Source organism: Cavia porcellus, unplaced genomic scaffold (assembly GCF_034190915.1).
Source record: "Cavia porcellus strain 051 isolate PalLab524CR breed Dunkin Hartley unplaced genomic scaffold, mCavPor4.1 scaffold_13, whole genome shotgun sequence".
Taxonomy (NCBI): Eukaryota; Metazoa; Chordata; class Mammalia; order Rodentia; family Caviidae; genus Cavia; species Cavia porcellus.
In genome coordinates, this window is record NW_026947496.1 from 29143586 (window position 1) to 29164107 (window position 20522).

At 41.5% G+C, this 20522-nt stretch overlaps 1 protein-coding gene across 1 annotated transcript; it reads left to right on the forward strand.

Annotated features, from left to right (window-relative positions):
- Window positions 1-2604: 2604 nt before the first annotated feature.
- LOC100715128 (E3 ubiquitin-protein ligase TRIM38-like) lies at window positions 2605-19252 on the forward strand. The gene is made up of 7 exons (XM_003468876.4): window positions 2605-2914; window positions 5360-5839; window positions 7999-8094; window positions 9516-9746; window positions 10696-10718; window positions 10810-10922; window positions 17147-19252. Exons 2-7 carry the CDS (start codon window positions 5420-5422, stop codon window positions 17668-17670), a joined length of 1407 nt encoding a protein of 468 aa, XP_003468924.2. The 5' UTR covers window positions 2605-2914; window positions 5360-5419; the 3' UTR covers window positions 17671-19252.
- The last annotated feature ends 1270 nt before the right edge of the window (window positions 19253-20522 follow it).

Sequence of the window (20522 nt, forward strand, 5' to 3'; positions counted from 1 at the left end):
CAGACATGACTGTCCTAGTACCCAACCTATCTGCCGGCAGAAACATTGTTCTCAGATCAACAGCAGTGCCCTTGGCAAACAGAGGATGTCATAAAAGAGGTAAAACAGAACTATGGCATCTTCCATAACACCCAGGCAGCTGAGGACACCCAAACACTCACACAGGATGCCTTAAGGACTTTGCCCACTGAGGTACAAGAGAACTTTTACCATTGAGGTTTACCAATATCTTCCCATCTAATGTCCCTTGCCTTCTTTCAAGCCCTATTTAAAAAGATAAATACATAAATAAGCTTGTTTCTCTTTGTTCCCTATAGACAGTCTTTTGCCTTCTGCCTGCCTGCACCCAGACACAATAAATTTCATACCATGTAGCACGCAGGCCTGGTGGTCTCCACTGGTCTCTGCCTGTTGTTCTTTCTTAAATCTGGTGCGAAAACCTGGGAGGGAGATAAGCTCTCCCCAGAGGGTTTTACACTCTCTTGGACCTCCACTCCAGCTGAGATCACCCAGCAATATCCTCAGATCTCTATAGCTCTTCCCATTTTTACTATGACAGATCTTGCCAGGTATTTCAGGTCAAGTAAGCCTTCTCCCTCATGTCCTCTTTTTACCCTGCTTTCTGTGCTTTTTAAACTGCAGCACTGGTCTTGAAAAGCACTCCTGGGAAGGCTGCTTCACTCTAGCTGCTGACCACCTACAAAGATGTTTGCCTTGCCCAGTTGCTCATATTTATATTGTGAGTCCTGATTGGAGACATCTACCAGAGATCTGGCCACTCTCCCACACCTCTACTCTCTACTCTAATGGGAAACCATCCATCGCATCCATCTTCCACCACCTTCCCTTATCCCCTGTAGCCTGCCTTGGGCAGAATCTCAAACCTCTCCACCTCTCTCCCAATCTGGAGCCCAAATGGCTGATGTTTTTCTATAACATGACATGGATAAATTTCCCACTAGACAATGGATCTCAGTGACCAGAGTGCAATACTTTTGATTTTTTCATTTTGCAAGATAACCAATAATTAATAAGAGATAAGAGTTTGCATTTATTTCTGGATGCTGAATTATATTAGATAATCGTAATTGTCATTCTTGTCTGTCATCGTTTGCATCTTTTGTAAATCACTTTATGATGTTTCTTTAAAGGGGTGTTGTACTTTTGCAGACAAAGTCTTGTATATGTTATATTTAGACTTGCTTGAAACATTTGACTCTTGATTGCTGTAGTTTTAAAGTTTTACACTGCACTAAGGAAAATAATGTTAAAGCGCCATCTAGTGGACTTCGATAAAATTTTGTAAAATGGGTCTTTTTATGAAACCTCTATAGTCAACTCAGGCTTTTATCTGTCCGTTATAGAATGCTAAAACCATCAATGGTCACTCTGCCAGCTAGTAATTGCCTTCATGGAAGCTGCTGCTCTCAAAATAGAAAATAGATTTCTCCAGTAACCCTTGGTGAATCCCAATTGTCACCCATTGGAATGTTGAACAGAGAGGCAACTGGATTCCTTTCTGGAAACAGATCTCTAACTGTGTGGAACTAGTGAAAACTGATGGCTCACGGCCTGGTCAGCTCTCTGGTGGATACCCAAAGGTCCCTCTGTGGACACTAGCTCCTGACAGCCCTGAATCAGCAGACAATCTCCACTTATCTATCATTCCACCTGCATTCCCCAAAGAAGATGAAAGGCGATTCTTTTAGCAATCCTCAGGTATTCTCTGTCTCAGAGTGACCTGAAATGTGTCTGCAGAGCCCTTTCTTAAGCCTCCTTCAAGGGTCAAGCTATAGGTCTGGACTTTTCTCTCTCTACTAATAAGTTAGAGACCCTAATTTTTCTTCCTCTTTTCTCTTCTAAATTTTGCTAGAAATAGAATGCATTTAAAGTAATTCTAAAATCCTTCAGCTTCCCCACCGATTGCAGTTGTTTTTCCACAAACTCCTCTGTTTGTTCAACATAGTATAAAAGCATTTTGGTTTTGCAGTGCTTTGAGTCTTCATTTCCTCTGGATTACATGTTTATGGGATTCTGGGTTTTATTTCATTTTGTTTGTTTTTTGACAGAGTTTAGGAAATGCTACTCCAAAATGTGCCACTAAGCATGCTGACTTCTTCACACCGAACTCCTGTGGGGAGCAGCAGACACAGGGAGGAACAAATACTCCATGGGACCACGCAGAAAGAAAGGAGACCTAGTACAGGACAGAAAAGAGTGGGAGGCTGGCTTGGAGGATGTTGTGATGCCAAGGAGCCATGTGCTGCTTCCCCTTTACACCCATCAGAACCGTGAGAAAATCACAGGTCACTTAGAAGCAGCTAAAAGGTCGGGAGGTTTGTGGGTGCCAGGAGAACTGAAGACTGAAGAGAAAGATCTCTCATCAGAGCTGTGAGCTGGCCCTCTGCAAGTGCCCTGCTCCTCCACTGCCTGTGCTCAGCCTCAGGGAGTTTTCCTGAGTTATTAAGACGTCCCTTGGGTCTGCTGATTTGAAGGAGGATGTTTTTTCTGTGTTCTTCCTTCCTTTAACCACATAAGCACCCTCATTGGTTCTGATTCATTGGCTCCACCCACCTCAATAGTTTCACTTCTGATTTACCGCAGTTTTACTTTCAGATCCCAGGAAGTTGAACTTTGCTCGAGCCGGCGACGTGTAAGGGGTGTCTTACGGAGAGGTCCGGGCCGCCTACAGCCGTACCACCCTGAACGCGCCCGATCTCGTCTGAGAGATCCAGGCCAGAGACACAGCAGGGGGCTCTGTCTGTGTGTTGTAGGGGTGAAGATACTGTTTCCTGGCAGCAGGCCCTCTCTCTGCCTTGGGAAATGCTTGAGAATTTGCTCACAGCTGTCAATCTTTGTCTCCTTTCACATTCACCAGAATCCACACCACATCTCGGAAGATCCAGGACATAAGGTAAGTGACATGCAGGGTGGGGGCCAGCAGTCCTAAAGGAGGAGATGCCCGGGATACCAGGAACCCAGCAACCCTCGTAGAGAAGAGGCCTAATGTACCCATGGGGGAAGTTGAGGGTCAAAAAAATGGAGGCTGCAGAAGAACTCCTGTGTGGTCCCAAGCTACTGGTCCTGGTTATAAGAGGAAAATGGCCCAGCTGGTAACTTTAGTTGAATTCCTGTTTTTAAATAAAAGCACAGTCGTGTCAAAAGAAAATTCACTGTATGAACTCCCCTCCTCCCCCAACTGCTGTTCTCCTATACAGTCTCCCTCGGAAGGGTTGTAATTTCTAGGAATATAAGGATGAGTTGGCAGAAGCACTTGCTGTAGGTGACAAGGGGCCAGAGGTGATCGTTTCTCTGCTGCCTCTGCTTGTTAAATTCTCAGTGGTGGGCACAGGAGTGTCCAGCCCCGCTTATGCCACAGAGGCCTAACTCCCCATATCGTTTCCACCTTCCCTGTCTCCATGACCTGTACCATTCCCGAATCAAGTTCCCGGTCTGCGAATGAAACAATAAGCTCCTTCGTTTTCCAGAGCTCTCTCCCCATCAAAGAGCGGGCCCCAGGATACAACTCCCCTCCTGCAGCAGCCTCTTTTCCTTGGCTCAGAAGGGATGCAAAAAGAGTAAACCAGGTGTTTTCAATGTATTGGTTACTTGTCTCACCACCTGATTTGTGTCTCCACTGATGCTTAATGATGTGATATCCTCTGGCCTACGTGGGGTACAAGCTTAAGGTGGAATCCTGTTTGATTGTCTAAATAAAATCTTCCATTGTCTTAATTTTTGCAGAGACAAAATACCTGACATTCACAAGGGAGGGATATTGTAATCCCAAATACTGAGTACAGTTATCCAAGTACTGTAAGATGTTATTGGAGTCCCACCAAGTTAATTCCAATCCACCACCTCCAAAACAACCCACAGCAAGAATAAAGACACCAAGACATGTTCCAAGTTAAGGGCAGCCAAGGGATCCTAAACCCAATCCCAGTGAGGATGTGTGGACAAAGGCCCTGATGCTAGGCCTCTCCCAGAATTTATTATCTTCTGAAGAAGAGGGTGGCTTGAGGATGAGTGACAGTGAGGATGGTGGGAATTACATGAGTAACTTGAGCTGGCTGACCAGATAGGGAGAAAAGCATCTCTGTAGAATGCAGATATAAGGATATGTAAAAGATCTATTTGCATAATTCAGTTAAGGTAGCAACTGAATTGTTTTTGGAGGCTGTTGCTTCAGTTTCTGATATGTAAATTTTTGTGCCCAGGGGAGTCATAGCCTCTTTACCTTGAGGCTCACACCCCGTTGACATTCCTGGAACTGATTGATGGCTCTAACATCAGTCTTATATATGCTTATATATTTTAGAGAGAGCACAAAGCGAGGAATGGGAGACTGTCTGATGGCTTTAGAAATTACATATCAATACCTCAGCTAGCCTTATTTGCAATGCTTAGAGCCAACTGAAGAAAGAAGGAAGTACTGTAGCCAGCTCTGTACACATCAGTATAAGGAAATCAGTCTCAATATACTCAAAGTTGTAGCAATTGTTCTGCATTCAAGGGGAGTCACTTCAGTTGTCTCCCCACCCTCCCAGGGAAGGTTTATTTGGCGGGCAGTTTGTAGAGGTTTCAGCCCATAGGTGGGTGGCTCTAAGGCAGGTTGGGATGACAGAGGAGAAATTGTTCTTGGCGGACAGAAAGAAGGCAGCACAAGCAACCAAGTGACAAGGGACCCAGCCTCTTTCTGTCCCTTATATCTTATCCAGGCCTACTCACACCCTTACTCTTGAAACCCTTAATCTTAGCATTGTACCGTGAATCAACCCCAGTATCACACTCTAGATCTAACCATCTCTGAAAAGCCCCACTTTGGACTGCATGAAGTTTCCTGGGGCCATCTAGACACTGGCCATAATATCCATTGACAGTGTGGCTGATTGATGGCTACTTTCTCTCGTTATAACTAGTGTAAAGAGATAATTTTGGTACTGATGGATTCTGATGCTCATTAGAGTGGGAAGGAGTTTTATGCTGCCTCACTGAGTTCCAGCTCCTCTGCAGAGTCTAAGGAGGCCTGGTGTCTGTCAGCACTGGTCCCAGAGAACTTCTCACTGCAGTGGAATGGTGTGTGACTGAGTTGAGCTGCCATGGGAGACAATTGAGCATCTGAAGTATCAGAAGCCAGCCAAGAAGGAAGCTAGACAGAGAAATCAATTTTAAATTTTATTAATACACATTTAAACTCAAATGTTCACATTCACAGTGCAACCATATTAGAAAAGAGCTAGCTGTTTGTACATGTTCTCAGCTCTGACTCATTCGTTCTTTCCAAAGAGAAGCTGAGGGCTGGAGCAGCCACCTCCTTGTACACAGGCTCTTATCAGCTCTGTTTCCATCCCTGTAGAATTGTTGGCCGCTTCATCTTCTGCCATAGATCTAACATTGGAACTTCTCAGGAAAAGCTATGGCCTCAGCCACTAGGGCCAAAAGGATGAAAGAGATGGCTACTTGCTCCATCTGCCTGAACCTGATGACAGAGCCAGTGAGCATAAACTGTGGACACAGCTACTGCCGAACCTGCTTGGAGCAGTACCTTTCCCAGGTATCCAGAAATCAGGGGCAGGTGACGTTTGTCTGTCCTCTTTGTCGGGCCTCATTTCATATAAACAGCATGCGGTCCAACAAGCAGCTGGGAAATCTGGTAGAGCTCATCAAGGAGATGGAGGACACAGAAGATGAGCTGCAGGTATGTGAGGCCCACGGAGAGCAGCTCCACCTCTTCTGTGAAGATGACAACCAGCTCATCTGCTGGCGCTGTGAGCGGGCACCGCAGCACCAAGGCCATGCCACGGCACTGGTGGAGGAAGTGTGCCAGGGCTACAAGGTGAGTGTGCCCTAAACAGAGCCTCAGTCAGGCCTAGGCAGGATCAATCACATCCTGCTGGAACAACCCCAATGTACTCACCCCAAATCCTAAAATGCTAACCCTGAAGCACAGCTTTTAGCATGGCATTCTTCTGAAATATACTATGTGATGGATCTTTGCTGAATCCGTCCACACCATCCATCCTGACATTCAGCAGGATGCTCAGACTCCTGTCCCCATGGCCTTTGTTACCATGGCCTTCTCTCTGCTCTGGGACACGCTCAACCAAACACCTGCACATTCTGTTGCTTCACACTGTGTACTGTTGGAAACCATAGTAAGTCAGTCTCTGAAATTGGATCTGAAAAGAAAAGGAACAAAGATACAACTCTGTAGCTTTCCTAAAATTTAGTAGAGACGATAAATCATCCAAATGCTAGCTAGGGCCAAGGGCTTGGGTGATGAGAGGGGGCAGAAGGGGAAGGCGGTGCATCCCAGAGGTGGCTCCTAAGGACAGGTGCACTCAGCTGCTAGAGGCATCCAGGCAGAGAAGATGGCCCCAGTGAAGGCACAGTCTCTGTGGCTCTGGCTGCACCATGTCCAGGCCCCAGGGCCTCTGGAGTAGACAGAAAGGTAGGGGAGTGGATAGAGAGCCAGGACACGGGATCTAAACTTCAGTCCCCAACTTAAATCCTAGACCACAGTGTCACCTGCCACTGGGGCTTTTCATGTGAAAAACAAGAGGTCAGAGATTGGAAAAAATCACCAGGTATCCCTAAAATAAAAGGAATATCAAATAATAAAGTTTGTGTTATCCCCTCTAAGATAGGGAAGTCACAAGCAATTTTAGACTGGGTTCAGAGGAACAGATGCAAATTTGGAAATGATTAATATGTAAGTTCCAGAGAGAGGTGCTAGGAGATTCCTAGGTGCCTTCTAAGAGCTTGTAATGGATGAGCCCTTGCAGTGGTGAGGGAAGAAGCTGGCTTAGTTCTGCTGCCCCTACCTCCGGCACGCTGAGTCTGAGGATCTCGTGCACAGTGTGTGCTCCTGGTTCATCCTTCATGAGACAGACCTTCCTTCCTGTGAAGGCTCCGCGACCTTTCTAAGATCACACACTCCTGAGCCCCCATTCAGCATGTCGGATGCTCCTTAGACTCTGTGGAGCTGCTAATGTCTGTAATGGGCTTGCTCCTGTTGAGTTTCTCTCCCACCGTACAGCAGAGAAGCAAATTCTGCAGTTTGTAGCTGTCAGCCTCAGAGGTCCACAGCTGAGGTTCAAATCTTAGGTCTGGCCCTTACCTTGATGGACATAATGTTTTCATTCCTTGGTTTCCCTATATAAATGAGGATAAAAAGAAGTTCATCCCCTCCCTCATATATCCAGAGATTGTAAGCAAGTTAAAGATACTAAAATGTGTAAAATTTAGAATACCTTTTGGCATATAGACAGGGAAGTGCAGCTTTGCTGTATCAGCTGGGTAGAGCTGTTTCCTAAGAGCACTGCAGAATTCATTAAAGTCCTTTTTGGGTTTAGTGGGGATAGGAGTCGATTTTTTTTAACTATTTCAAAAAATGAACTTTTGCTTTCAAGGACAGTATATAAAACCATTTTGGAAAATAACCTAAAAACCTTACCAGGTGTGACAAGTCTTTTTAAATTGGTTTCATGTCACCATTTTTCAAAGTGCAACAGAATTTGCCCATCTGTATTAATTGTTTTTAATAACTTCAGCTTGTATTCTGGCTTCTTTTCTCACAACTCACACAAAGTTCTGTGTGTCAGTGGAATTTCTTACTTTTGTACAGCATATTATTCTGTAAGATCTTGCTTTCTTTGTTTACCATGTCTGGCCACTTGGGTGGGGGATGTCTGAGGCTTTGGTCAGCACAGATCAGAATCCCAGCCTCACTGCCTTCCGTTTACATGCATCTGGCCATATTCAAACCCTTTTAAGCCTCAGTGGAGAAAGGAAGATGAAAATCCTACCAACTGCTCAGGATTGCTGATTAGATCAGTGTAATCTGACCTACAGACCCTAGGCTCCCTAGCAAAGTGTAACAACTCAATGAATATTCACTGTGATCTTAGTACATCTTGGACTGCTGAGATTCCTGTTAAGAGTCTAATGAGTAATCAAATCAAATAGACATTCTTTATTCAATTTTTCCTTCAGGAAAAGCTCCAGGATGCTGTGACAAAATTGAGTCAATTTGAAGAAGAATACATGAAACAGAAAGCACTCATGGAAATACAAATTGATAAATGGAAGGTGAGTTCATTGAACTCATCTGAGTTCATTGATCTCTAGTATTTTCAATTTTAGAACAGAAGCTGACAAGGTCGAATCCAGTTTATTCTCAGTGTACTAGGTTAGGAAGATAAAACGCAGCATGCAAGATCTGGCTCTCAGCCTAATGGGTGCAGAAGCCATCTTTGAGAACTTCCAGAAAACAGTGTCTCTCCAACTTGGATTCATCAAGGCAGTAACTTAGAACAGTTTGATTTATAAAGAACATGGTAGCTGTTGCAAGAACTCGAGCACTTGCACCTGCAGTTGAAGGCTTCCAGACCATTTCCATGGTTCACCAGGCCCCCACCCTGTCAGAGATCCATTCCTTTTGTGGCTGTATCTATCCATGAGGTAGCAGTCCAGATCAACAGACCAGTAAGTTACTCTGCCTCTTTCAGATTTTTTTGAACTTAGTCTTCCAGATAATGCTTCCATAAACCTTGTTTCTGGAATCTTGAGCAGGGAGAAAACCTTGAGTGTAGCTAATACATATGGAAAGCCCTCCAGTGGAAGGGTAACTTTGCACTAGTTTCTTTCACAGAACTTCTACTTTACCCTAAATAGGTGACCTTCTATCGTGACATCATAGTCACAAGTATATGGCAGAAATTTGGAAAGCTCTTTTGGAAATTTTGAGCCTGTATTTCCTCAAGTGAAATTGACATCAAATAACATACATCATTAGTTTCTGGTATTTTTTACTTTGGGGTGATTAAGATGACTTGGGTGGTAAATGAGATTTTCTTAATTAACCCTAACAAAATTTGTCTCAGTGGATCTTCCATCTGTCAAGAAGAATCTTTTCAGCCTTCATGCTTAGGAGAAAATCAATCAGGTGACTATAGCAAAGACAGGGCCCATGTTTCCAATATCTCAATGCCGGCAGGAGCCTTTAGAACTTTTTTCCAGCTTGAATGATATATTAAAACATTATATCACAAGTAGTAGCTGATCATACTTTCTTTTTTTATGAGCCTTTAGAATATACATTTTTACCGTTTGAAATAGAAAACTAAGAGGCACTAAGTGTAACCATCACCAAATCCATTTTGAGAAGTAATTTTATCTTTCAAAGTAACATTCTGACCCCATTAGTAAGCACTAATTCCTCATTCCTCATTCTTTCCTTTCTCCTACCACCTAGCAGCCACAATTCTGCTTTATGCCTTTATGACTTGAACCATTGTCGCTTTCTGATACGTCAAATGTACAATATTTGTTTCCTTGTTTGAGGTTTATCTCACTCAGATCTTCAAGTTTCATTCTTAAAATTTTCATTCCTTTTAAAGACTAGGAAAGACTCTGCTGCATCTACATATGCACATTTTGTTTATCTTTCACCCATGAATGCATAAAACCCTGGTTTGTTTATACTTTCTATCATACTTTCTTGACTCTAGGTTGATACAGAAACTCGAAGACAAAGCATCAAGTCTGACTTTAAGAATCTCCATGCGTTTCTATATATGGAGGAGAATTCATATCTCTGGAGGCTGGAGAAGGAAGAAGAGCAGACGCTGAGGAGACTGAGGGAGAGTGAGGACAACCTGCAGCAGAAGAGCGATGAGCTCAAGAGCCACATCCTGCAACTGGAGGCAAAATGTCAGGGCTCAGCCCAGAACCTGCTGCAGGTGAGGCTGTGGACTCTTGGAAAGAAAGAGTCTGATGAGCTATAAGAGTAGAATGGTCAGAAATTATGGGGAAATCATTAAGCCTCTTTTTCTTGAACACAGGTATTAGAGTAAAGATTTTAATGTTTCTCTGACCTTATATAGCAATATCATCAGGATGGCTCCACTGGTCTATGTTTGCCGTATGAGAATTATGAAACCTGCTTCCTCTGGGTGAACATAGAGTGGCCAAAGGGAACCATGGGATAACTTTGGCAACCATCTCTTCTTTGTTTCATTGGCACAGTTCCCTGAGTCTGACCTTCCCCTGAAATACTCTTTCAGGTGACAGATGATAACACGGAGGCAGCCCAAAGCCAGAATTATTTTTTTCCCTGATTTTCTGGTAAACTTCTTACTCCAGAGATACCGTGGTTTCTTCTTACAGAATGAATGGATGCACCCAATTAAGATAAACTGCTGGAGCTGTTAATTCTGGTGCCCACTACTTGAGCAGTTAATTCTGGTAGTGAAGTGGAGTGGTGAAGTGGAGCAAATCTGCTGCACCACCCTGTGACACCAGCTGCCATCACTTCTGTGGCCTAGAGTTTCAGGAGGTCACCATGGAGGACCGTGGTGACAATGGTCTCTACATAGGTTCTCTCTGCAGGACATCAGGTCTCTGAGAGCGTCTTGCCAGAGAGAGTCTAAGCAAAGTTTTTGCCTGTATTCCACAGGCAGATGCCTCTGTGGCTGTTGCTCTTCCCCTGCAGGCTTCCCTAGGGAGATCATTGCCTCCTACTGAGTGGGCAGAGGCCCAATGGGATCATTGCTCCTGACTCTGAAGCAGTGTCTCAGCTGGATCTCTTTTGCCTTCTTAGGGAAATGTGTTTACAGACAGCGTCTCCCATGCCACAGCCCATGGAGTGCTGAGCTAACCTACTTACCTTTTGTTTTTATTTCTTTGTAGGATGTGAAAGAAACCTTGAGCAGGTGAGTCTCATGTAAACAGGAAGGGAAGGTCCGGGTGGGTAGAGTTGAAGGAAATGTTAGCTGAAAGGGTGTCTGCCTCTGCTTCTTTCAGGACTTGTGCTATGAAGTTGGAAGCACCTGAAATCTTTTGCTTGGAGATTCAGACTGCATGTGATGTTGCTGAGCTTTACTTAGATGTCAAGAGGATATTAAAACGTCATCAAGGTATAAGAGAAAGTTTAGGACTCCCTCAGTGCTGTGATGGGAGGGATCATATGCAGTCAGCACCACTGTCTCAGGCAGCCTTAAGCAGGTGTTGTGGAGCAGGTTATATTCAACAGAGCTGTCTCACTTTTCCTGTTTTGTGTTCTATGCTGAGTTTGTGCTGCCACAAATACTCACCCAAGCTGGATAAGGTTCCCTCCCATACTCACTTAGGATCCTAGTAGGATTCATTTACCTTGAGCTGCAGGATTTAGCATTCTGGCTATGGCTTTAGGTTGGCCTCAGCTTCTATAAATCTCCTCTATTACCTCCTTGCAAATAGGTGTCTCACAAGGCCAGTTTTCCCAGCAGTGTGAATTCATGAAAGGGAGTCTCTATTGCAACTCTGCTGACAAGTTGCTGTGCAGATAGTGAAATTTAAGTACAGAAGTTACTTCTTATCATATTTTAAATGTGCTGTTGTTCAGGAGAAAATCTCAGCCTCTTCCCACACTGAAATGAAAGGATTTTGACAAGCGTCTGCACACTTAAAACTACTCTAATTAAATTTATTTCCATTTTGACAAAAGACTGCATCAAGATTCAAGTATAAAGTGCTCATAAATTTACAGTATATTTCAATTTTTTTTGCTTTTTATTTTTGCTTATAGTGCTATTTTTGCTTTTGTTTTTGCTTATAGTGATATATAGTACAAAATTTTAGACTATAATTCTCAAGATTTGACAAAAAAGATCATTGGCTTTTTCCAGGTATACATTTCCCATCTTCCAACACCATGTGAAGCACAGAAACACACACATATACACAAACACACGCATTCACACCACTTGGAAACAAAACAGGTTTATTTTTGTAGTTTTTCATTCTTAGTGATTGCAAAATAGTCTGAATACATGGGTTTCATTTATTTTGGCTACTAGCATTCTTAAATTATCACTAAACCTGAAACTATCAGTGATGTAAAGTTAAATTTTTATTAAGATTTAATTTCTTTTTCATGTATTATTCATATGAAGTTCTTATAGGTAAATGTTTGTATTACCTGTCCTGTTGCTGGACACAATACACCATACCCACAAACTAAAAGAAAAAAGATTTAATCCAGTGTACAGTTTTAGAACACGATCAAGGGACTCCAGGCCTGAAGCATCTTGGTGAAGGTGCATGGTGGATAGAGCAGAGCTGCTTAATTCATGCCAGCCTGGGAGCAGAGTAGAGAGGGAATAGCACCAGAGATGAGTGACTGAGGTCTCATTTCCATGACCCACCAAGAAACACCCAGGAACATGGTTTACTAATTGACTGGACAATTATTAACCCATCAAAGACAGCAAATCGAGATTAATAATCCCAAATTTCTGAAAGTTTTCACAAGTTCACTTTTATTCTCTTTGCAAGACATGTAATTGTGTAGGTTATAAAACACATAAGTGTGTTTTAATTTAAGCACACTTTCCTCCTTAATTTGTTGTATAAAAATCACTATTGTTAGAGGAAATAATGTTTTACAGCCAATAAAATGGTATGTCTTATTTTGACCCATGCATAAGCATGGTGAGGGGGTCACTGGTCTTTTAGAAATTACTTACTTTTGTTCTACTTGAATTTTTTCTATACATTTAAGTTAGTCCTTATGATTACACTAGAAACAGTGTCTTCAGAGAGACTACAGTAAGTTGGAAATAATTTAAGTCAAAATCATTTCTGAATATGAAAGCAGAGGAGGGCTGCCAGTGTTGAGTGATGGGCATGTAAGAGCAGCGTTTCCATTCTTCAAGCATTAAAGAACATTCACAGCCAGCGATCCTGCTCTCGTAGAGATAGTATTGGTCTTACTAAAGTGAATGCCAGGCGGGAAATGATCTGCAATATAGCACTGTTGGTGCTATATTGTAAGCTGCACCACAATCATGTGTAATGTAGTTGGTGTTTACAGCTTAATTGCTTCATAGTTTTTATTTTAAAAAGGAATACAGGGTGTCAAAATATGTAATGTTTTATTTGAAAGATCCTAAGTAGTAAGGACAGAGTTGTGTGTGATGTTCCAGAAAGTATTTAAATTCTAAGTTTTTTTTAAAGTTGAAATGAATAGTTGTAAGAAAAAAATAAAGTTATGTTCAGCCACAAATCCTGAAACAACAATAACAAAACAAAAATAAATACATGCAAAATATAAAGCCAAAACAAAGGGATGAACACTAGATCAGTCCTCTCTCTTGTCCATCTCCAATGACTAGAATATCAACTGCACTATGTAAGGCTTCTCAGATCCCTCCTTTATCCCACATACTTTGAATATACCTATGCTGCAGAAATAGGTGAAACCTTGGTCACATGATTCTACCTTAAACCCTACAGGGAGGAGATGCCCTTTAGAAACCAGGATCTTAAAGTAAAAGTGCTCACATTTTGGATATATGTCTTACCACTCCTAAGTCCCACAAAGGATGAGATTACCCCTCTGTTCCCCAGCAGCAGAATTCCCACTATTCCACATATTCCCTGTTTGCTGTGTGGAGTTGATAAGTTTGCCTATCTGATGGATTTTTTGTTATTATTATTTTAAATTTTGTTTTAAAGTGAATAAAATCAAACAAATGAAACATAATAAAGCCAAATAAAACAAAACAATGGAAGCAATACAGGACTTCAAGATATTAGGAAACCAACAATGGCTACCATAATATATCTTGTCGTCTTCAAAATAGTTGCCCATACCATAAGACATAATAAAATCAAACAAAACAAAAAAGAATAAACCCAAACTAAACAAGACAATGAAAACAATATAGGACTTCAAAACAAGATAACAGGAAAGTAATAATGACTACCAAAATGCTTCTTGTTATCTTCAAAGTAGTTGTTCAGACTGTCAGACACAGGCATGTAAAATTAACCAAACAATACAAGAACTAAGTTGCTTCTTTACTTCAGTTGTTATCTTTTGAGACATTTCAGGTGTATGACTTCTAATTTCTACTGTATCTATGTCTCCTGAACTTGTTCTGTGTGGGTTGGAGGTCTGAGATTATATTTTTATCCTTTGTTTTGACATTTTCCTGTGTTTCTCTGAATCAACCCATTGCTAAATCCCAGGTGTTTTCTGAATTTGTGGCCAGTCCCTGGGTGTAAGAGATTGGACTAGGCACCTGTGTTCCTCTGATCCAGAGTTCCTGGAATTGTGGAGAGGCATGGAGCAGTGGTTCACTGATGCTCTCCCAATGGCAGCAGGACTTTGGAGCATGGCTTCTTCCTATTAAGTTCATTTTTTCACAGGTTTGATATCAGCTCTGATATTTCTTTGCTGATTTTCTGTCTGATTTATCTGTCTCTCTGTGACAAGGGGGCATTGAGGTTTCCTGTTACAATTGTGCTATTGCTTATTTGATTTTCCATGTGTACCAATAACTGTCTTACATAGCTGGGTGCTCCTGTATTAGGTACATATGTATTTATGGTTGTTACGGCACTTGTGCTGTCTCCAGCTTTCTCACTGACCCCAGTCACTCTGTGTTAATCTTCTTTGCTTCATTTTGTAGTTGATTTCTTATGGTCTTTTGCTATCTTTAAGTTATCTTTCTTTCCATGATCACTAGCTGCAACTATCTTCAATATATGAAATTCTATCCTTTCTTTTGTTCAATCTGTTGCATATACTTTCAACAGGGGTTTTAATCTCCTAGGTCCCTTTTTTGTATCGGCTTCATGGATTCCATCTCTCTCCTATGTTGGGAATTTTTGTTTCCATTTTTTCTAATCTCATCTGTTCTTTTATTGATGTATTCTCTGATATCATTGCTTTTAAGCATCGTTTCATTCTGTGTCTGAGAGATGATTTTGTCTGTAGCCTTTTCTACTTGATTTTTCATTTCTGTTGTTATCATTTCAGAAAGTTCCAGCCTTCCAACTTCATCTGTTTTACTGAGTTCCAGGCCTCTCTTGGGAGGTTGTGGTTCTGGGGCCATCACCCACATCTGTGTCTTGCCATTCTCCACTTCCTCTTTTTTCTTTATCTTTATTTTTGTCTTCTATGTTAATGCCCACCAACCTCTCATGATACATAGCTCTACCAAGAACACTGAGGCCTCTCTTAAGGAGGAAAGGAAATATCTTTTCCTCAGGGATGTCTTCTAGATGTAGTTGGTTCTTTATAGCTATCCCAAGTAACTGTCTTCTTCTGGGGTTTACATTTCTGTGATAGTGTCCATGTTGTGTCCCAGAGATGTGCTGGATATGGAGCCGATCTTGGCCTCTAGATGTGGGGGCTGGGCCTGGTCTTCTGTCAGTTCTCCCAAGTTCAACTGCTTTTCCTCGCTCCTGCTTCAGATGCTTGCACGTTAATGACCTCACTGATTACTTCACCCTCCAGAGGTGTGCGTGCATCTGTGTACTGGGTTGTTGTCCTAGTCTTAGGGTTCTCATCAGTTTTTTACTCTTCCAGCTGGTCCACCCTCCAGGATGCACTGGAGGGGTGCAAAGCATGGACACACTTATCTGATGGCTTTAAACTGACACTTCTGTTTGCACGTTATTTTACTTGCTTCAGTTTTACTATTTGATTGAGGTTTGCTTGCTATGACTATCAGCCCAGCAAGCTTTTGTGATTTATTCCTGATTTTCTGTGGTTTGAGATTTTGGGTTGTTTGAGAATTTTTATTGGGTTCTTTCCTTATTGATTCTTGGCAGTTTCTTCTAATATGTGAGTGGTGCTGTATGCTTTCATTCTCTTTTTGATAAAGATTCAGTTTAAGGTAGGTATATTTTCCTCTGTTTGTGACTTGTTTCCAGAGAGCTCAATCATTAGTAAGTAAGTCTGTTGTGTTCATTATAACACACTGTGGGACCTTTCCTGTGATCCCAAAGTTTGGTGACTTGACATTTTAAATCCCAGTTTGTGTTCTCAGGGTAAACAAAATTTATAAATACACATAATATATGCATTATATTATACATAATATAATACAGCTATTACACCCCAACTTGAAGATAAAGTGTGAATCCTCATTGTGCTGCCATCATGTTGGCAGATAACAGATGGTTATGTGAAGAAGTTAACATAAATATAACCCTTTGGGCAAAGAGGAATCCTGGTATCATAAAAGTAAGTAAAAAAAATTAGCTGCCAATTGTAGTATGAGAGCATTATGATCATATTGTGATGGTGGTGCCAGTCGGTAGGTAGGTGGAGAGAGTCTTACACTCTGATTTGCTCAGGGAGAAAGTGAGGCTGTACATTTTAATGCAGCTCTAGGAACACATCCCTGTCCTTTTACTTACTCAATGCTCCGCTTTTCTGTTGTGACACATTCTGTTTGCAGCAAAGCTTGATCGTGTCTTTTTGATAACAAAATCATCTCACCAGTCTTTTTACTATATGTGAAGACCGAGAAATCTATACTTTTGACAACATGCAGTATATTGAACCAAACTTTGACATATCTGAAATAAAGAAGGATTACATATCTTTGATATAGTATACTATATACCATACATTACAAATAGCATATATTAATATAGAAAAGACTGGCTGTTAGTGAATTTTGGTGTACACATCTATAATCTCAGCACTAAGGAGACAGAGGAAAGAGAATCATAAGGTTGAGGTCAGCCTGGGCTACATTACGAAATCCAAAAAACAGCAAAACATATATATTCTGTTCTATAAACACACGTTAAATATACATATGATGTTATATGTATATAACGTATACATTGATGTATATGTATATTGACAATTTGACTTTTCAGTTATACTTTTTGTACATACTTTCTTCTTGCATGTCTCTGTGGTTATGAAGTGGAGATGGGAAGGGCTCCCTTTGGCTATTCAGTTGCCTCATTCCTGAAGGTTTACAGGGCAGCAGAGTAGCTTTGGATAGGACAGGAATTATATTCCATTTGGTCCTTGGTGTCTCTGAAAGACTAAATAAGGCTGATGAACATGAAGACATGGAGGATATTATCATTATGGCACCGTATTAGGAGCTTACTATGTCCAAAGAATTTTGTTAAACACTAGGGAAACATGAACTCCTTAGATTCTCCTCACCCTTCTCTGAAACATATATGATAGTCATGTTATACTTAACTCATGTCCCTGGTAAGAAAAGAAAAGATTGAATGTAGGCATGGGCTGGGTTTTGTTAAATTGTATTCTCGGTGACCGAAATACTCATGATTCTCATTACTTGTGTCTTTGCTTCGTGTGGGTTGATTTTTGCAGTTGGTGTGACTCTGGATCCAAATACAGCACATCCTGCCCTGACTCTGTCTAAGGATCGGAGACAAGTGTCTCGGGGATGCAGCCAGCAGAATGCTGAAGTCTCTTCCAGGAGATTTACTGCCTTCCCCTGCGTGCTAGGCTGTGAGGGCTTCAGCTCAGGAAGACATTTCTTCGAAGTGGATGTTGGAGAAGGAACAGCTTGGGATGTGGGAGTCTGTATGGAAAATGTGGAGCGGGGCCCCAACATGAAGCAGGCACCTGAGCTGGGATTCTGGGCCGTCCGACGGTGCACACAGAATGGCTATGTAGCACTGACCTCTCCGCACACTGCCCTTGAGCTGCGTGAGCGCCCCCTGGTGGTGGGGGTTGCTCTGGACTATGAGGCTGGAGCTGTGTCCTTCTACAACATGACCTCTGGCTCCCACATCTTCACCTTCCCCAAGGCTTCCTTCTCTGGTACTCTGCGGCCCTATTTCCAGGTTTATCAGTACTCACCTTTGTTCCTGCCTTCATGCAGTGAATAGACAAAGTAAAATCTCCTTGTTTTAAACTGATGGAAAATTTTCTTCCCTACTATTTTTTCAGTACCTAGCATAGAGCTGGATTTTTAGAAGATAAGCAATTGGTATGGATTAATGGCTGTAAAGACTATAAAAGTACCACAGATGGTATTCTGATTGAAAGGAAAACAGGATAATATGATGAACTGACATCCTCTGATCTCTCTCCACTAGGTTCAGTTCTCTGATTCCTGGTCATTATCAGTTGATAACGTGGGTAACTCTGAGGCTATTTGGACTAGAGTATGGGGAATGAAAGAAGTCACTCCAAGAAAGAGCAGGAAAATCAAAATAGCAGTGGCTTCCTCAAACATGGACATGTTGATTAATAATATTTAGTAAAATCCTAGGATCTGCTAGATCTAATGAGCTTCCCTTAGAAATCACTAGTATCAGAGAGAAGAGAAAAGCTCAATTTACTGAAGAGATGCTTTGAATGGAACATGGCATGTGACTAAGTAATTGATTTTCATAGGAGACTTAATTCTGGAAAAGACAAAAAGTTGGCATTTTCAAGATTTTGCTCCAGCTACCTGTTTTGAAATATATTTAAATTTCAGTAAATAGTATTTGGTGGAATAATTATCAGCAGTTCTTGTTATGATTCAGATATGGCAAACTAGTATTTAACTCAATAGTAGGTTTATCATGAAAACTGAAATCAGTCAGTTTTATGTGGTCTTATGTAAATGAGCTAATGACAGAGCCATAGTGAAGTCAGCAAAAAGACAAATAACATTAGGATTGATGACTAAACTCCGAAGTCACTAAATATTACAATAATTTGTTGCTGATGTAAAATTGAGGTTTGTGAATATTGTTGAAGTCCTCTGGTGGCATCTCTGTCAGAACAGGAGTAATGAAGCCAGAGATGTTTCTAGATGTCAGAGGTGTGCTAGGGCTTCCATCTCTGCTCAAAGAGATCTGCCTGCCAAGCTCGCAATGTAAGACGTCTTTCTGGTCAAGCTGGTAGAGGCTAGGTTGTGAGTACCAGGTAAAGGGTCCCCTAATATGTTTCTCTGACAGATACCACTTCAGCACTGGATTATTTTGAGCTGGAAACAACTGAGGAACAGAGAATCAGTAAAAGCCCTATCTCTCTCCTTCTCCCTTCCCTCTCCCCCTCCCGATTTCCTTCTGCTCCTTCCCCTCTTCCTCCCCTCCTCCACTTCTCTTCCCCTCCCCTTCCCTCTCCCTAAATATAGGAGCTAAGTTTGTGAAGATTTCCAACCTAAAAAAAGTACAGATGTTAATCACCAGAGTCCAGCTTGGCATCAGGATCAGAGGAAACTTCGTTACAAATCTTATAAAAATAAAACAAGCTTCACCTACCATTAGCTTCCTTATATATTTGCTCTCCCACAATTTATCACCCAAGAAACATAAAGTCTTTCTTTTTCCTTATTACTTCGCCAATAATGTATTTTCTTTTGTTAAAGTGCTCTGTAGTCCAACTTCTAGCCCAACTTCTCATTGCTTATCCCTTGAGTATTCCCCTGTATATGTCTAATGCACATGTTAATAAATTCCTGTTTGTTGTTCTCTTGTTATGTGTCTTTTGCTAGTCTAGTGTATAAGTCCCATATGGAGAAGTTAAGATGACTGAAGAAAAACAGGTTTCCCTTGCACCTCAGTGTTCTGTCCTCTTAATTCTAACACACTGGCTTCACTGTGTAACTGAGAAGTTTCCCTTTGTGCAGAACCACCAGTTACAGATGCATTTTCTACTCTTGGTCTTGTGAAAATAAAAGGAGAACAAGTGGTGCAAGCTTTTCAGCAAGCAGTGCTTATTCAAAATTCTTACTGGTGTCTGGCCGTTGCCTCTACTTCCATTTCTGTAGTCACCTGAAAAAAAATGTGTCACAGTACTGAACCTCAAAAATACTTATAGCCCATTGTTCTGCCAGTCAGATTTCTGTTGCTTTTAAAAGGTAAAGCCTGGGTGTTGATAACCACATGTTCCAACTGCCTACCGTGGAGCATGGATTTAGCACATACTCCCAAGGGCCAGGTTGAAAGCTTGATTGTTTTGGGTGGGCGTGCTAACACTCCAGAGCATCCTGAGATTATAAAAGCAAAATATAAGACAATATATAGAATGAGATTACAGTAATGATGAAACACACCCACACTATTCTAGATGTTTCCATGCCCAAGTAAGGGAAGAACAAAAGGGGCATGCTGGTTTCTAACAATCTTCTGCCCTTCCCACTAAAAGCTCCCTAATATCTAACTCTTACTGAAAATCTAAACCTAGGACTGCTGGGGAATGTGAGTATTGGCCATTGAATAAACTTTCCTGCCTGCTTCCTGACCTGATTATTCATTTCCCAATGATTACAATAAGAGAAAAACTTTCCAATTCAGTTACAATAAGACAGTTAAATCTGTCCCTTGTGCCTAGTACATAAAGAAGGTAGAACAGTCTCGTCTCAGAGACATTGCTTTCTGTTTAAATACTCATTTCATCAGACACGTACACTATATTTTTGCTGATTCAGTAATACCTAAACTCATGTTTCCTGAACTACCATTACTGAGACCTCAAAGTTCCTTTACTTTTGCAGCCTAGAAGAAGTTTAAACTGATGGACAGTGTCCGGTGGTCTTACCTTTTGCAAGTGTGGTCTTGCCAAGAAAAAGGAACCCTTTCTACCATGGGCAGATGCTGGAGAATTATGCTCAGAAGATGTACTGTCTTTAAACCCTTACATTGGAAACTAAAATAAGCACTTAACTACAGAAAATGCTTTTAGAAAATGAATGAGATAGCTCTGGGGGAACCAAATGGAGGGTGGAATAGAGATAAAATTAGAA

What these genes read in the sequence shown, in the direction of transcription:
- LOC100715128 (XM_003468876.4), top strand. Translation starts at nt 5,420, where the DNA reads ATGGCCTCAGCCACTAGGGCCAAAAGGATGAAAGAGATGGCTACTTGC. An exon ending in CAGCCCAGAACCTGCTGCAG is followed by an intron (nt 9,747 to 10,695) that starts GTGAGGCTGTGG and finishes ATTTCTTTGTAG; the next exon opens with GATGTGAAAGAAACCTTGAG. An exon ending in GTGAAAGAAACCTTGAGCAG is followed by an intron (nt 10,719 to 10,809) that starts GTGAGTCTCATG and finishes TGCTTCTTTCAG; the next exon opens with GACTTGTGCTATGAAGTTGG.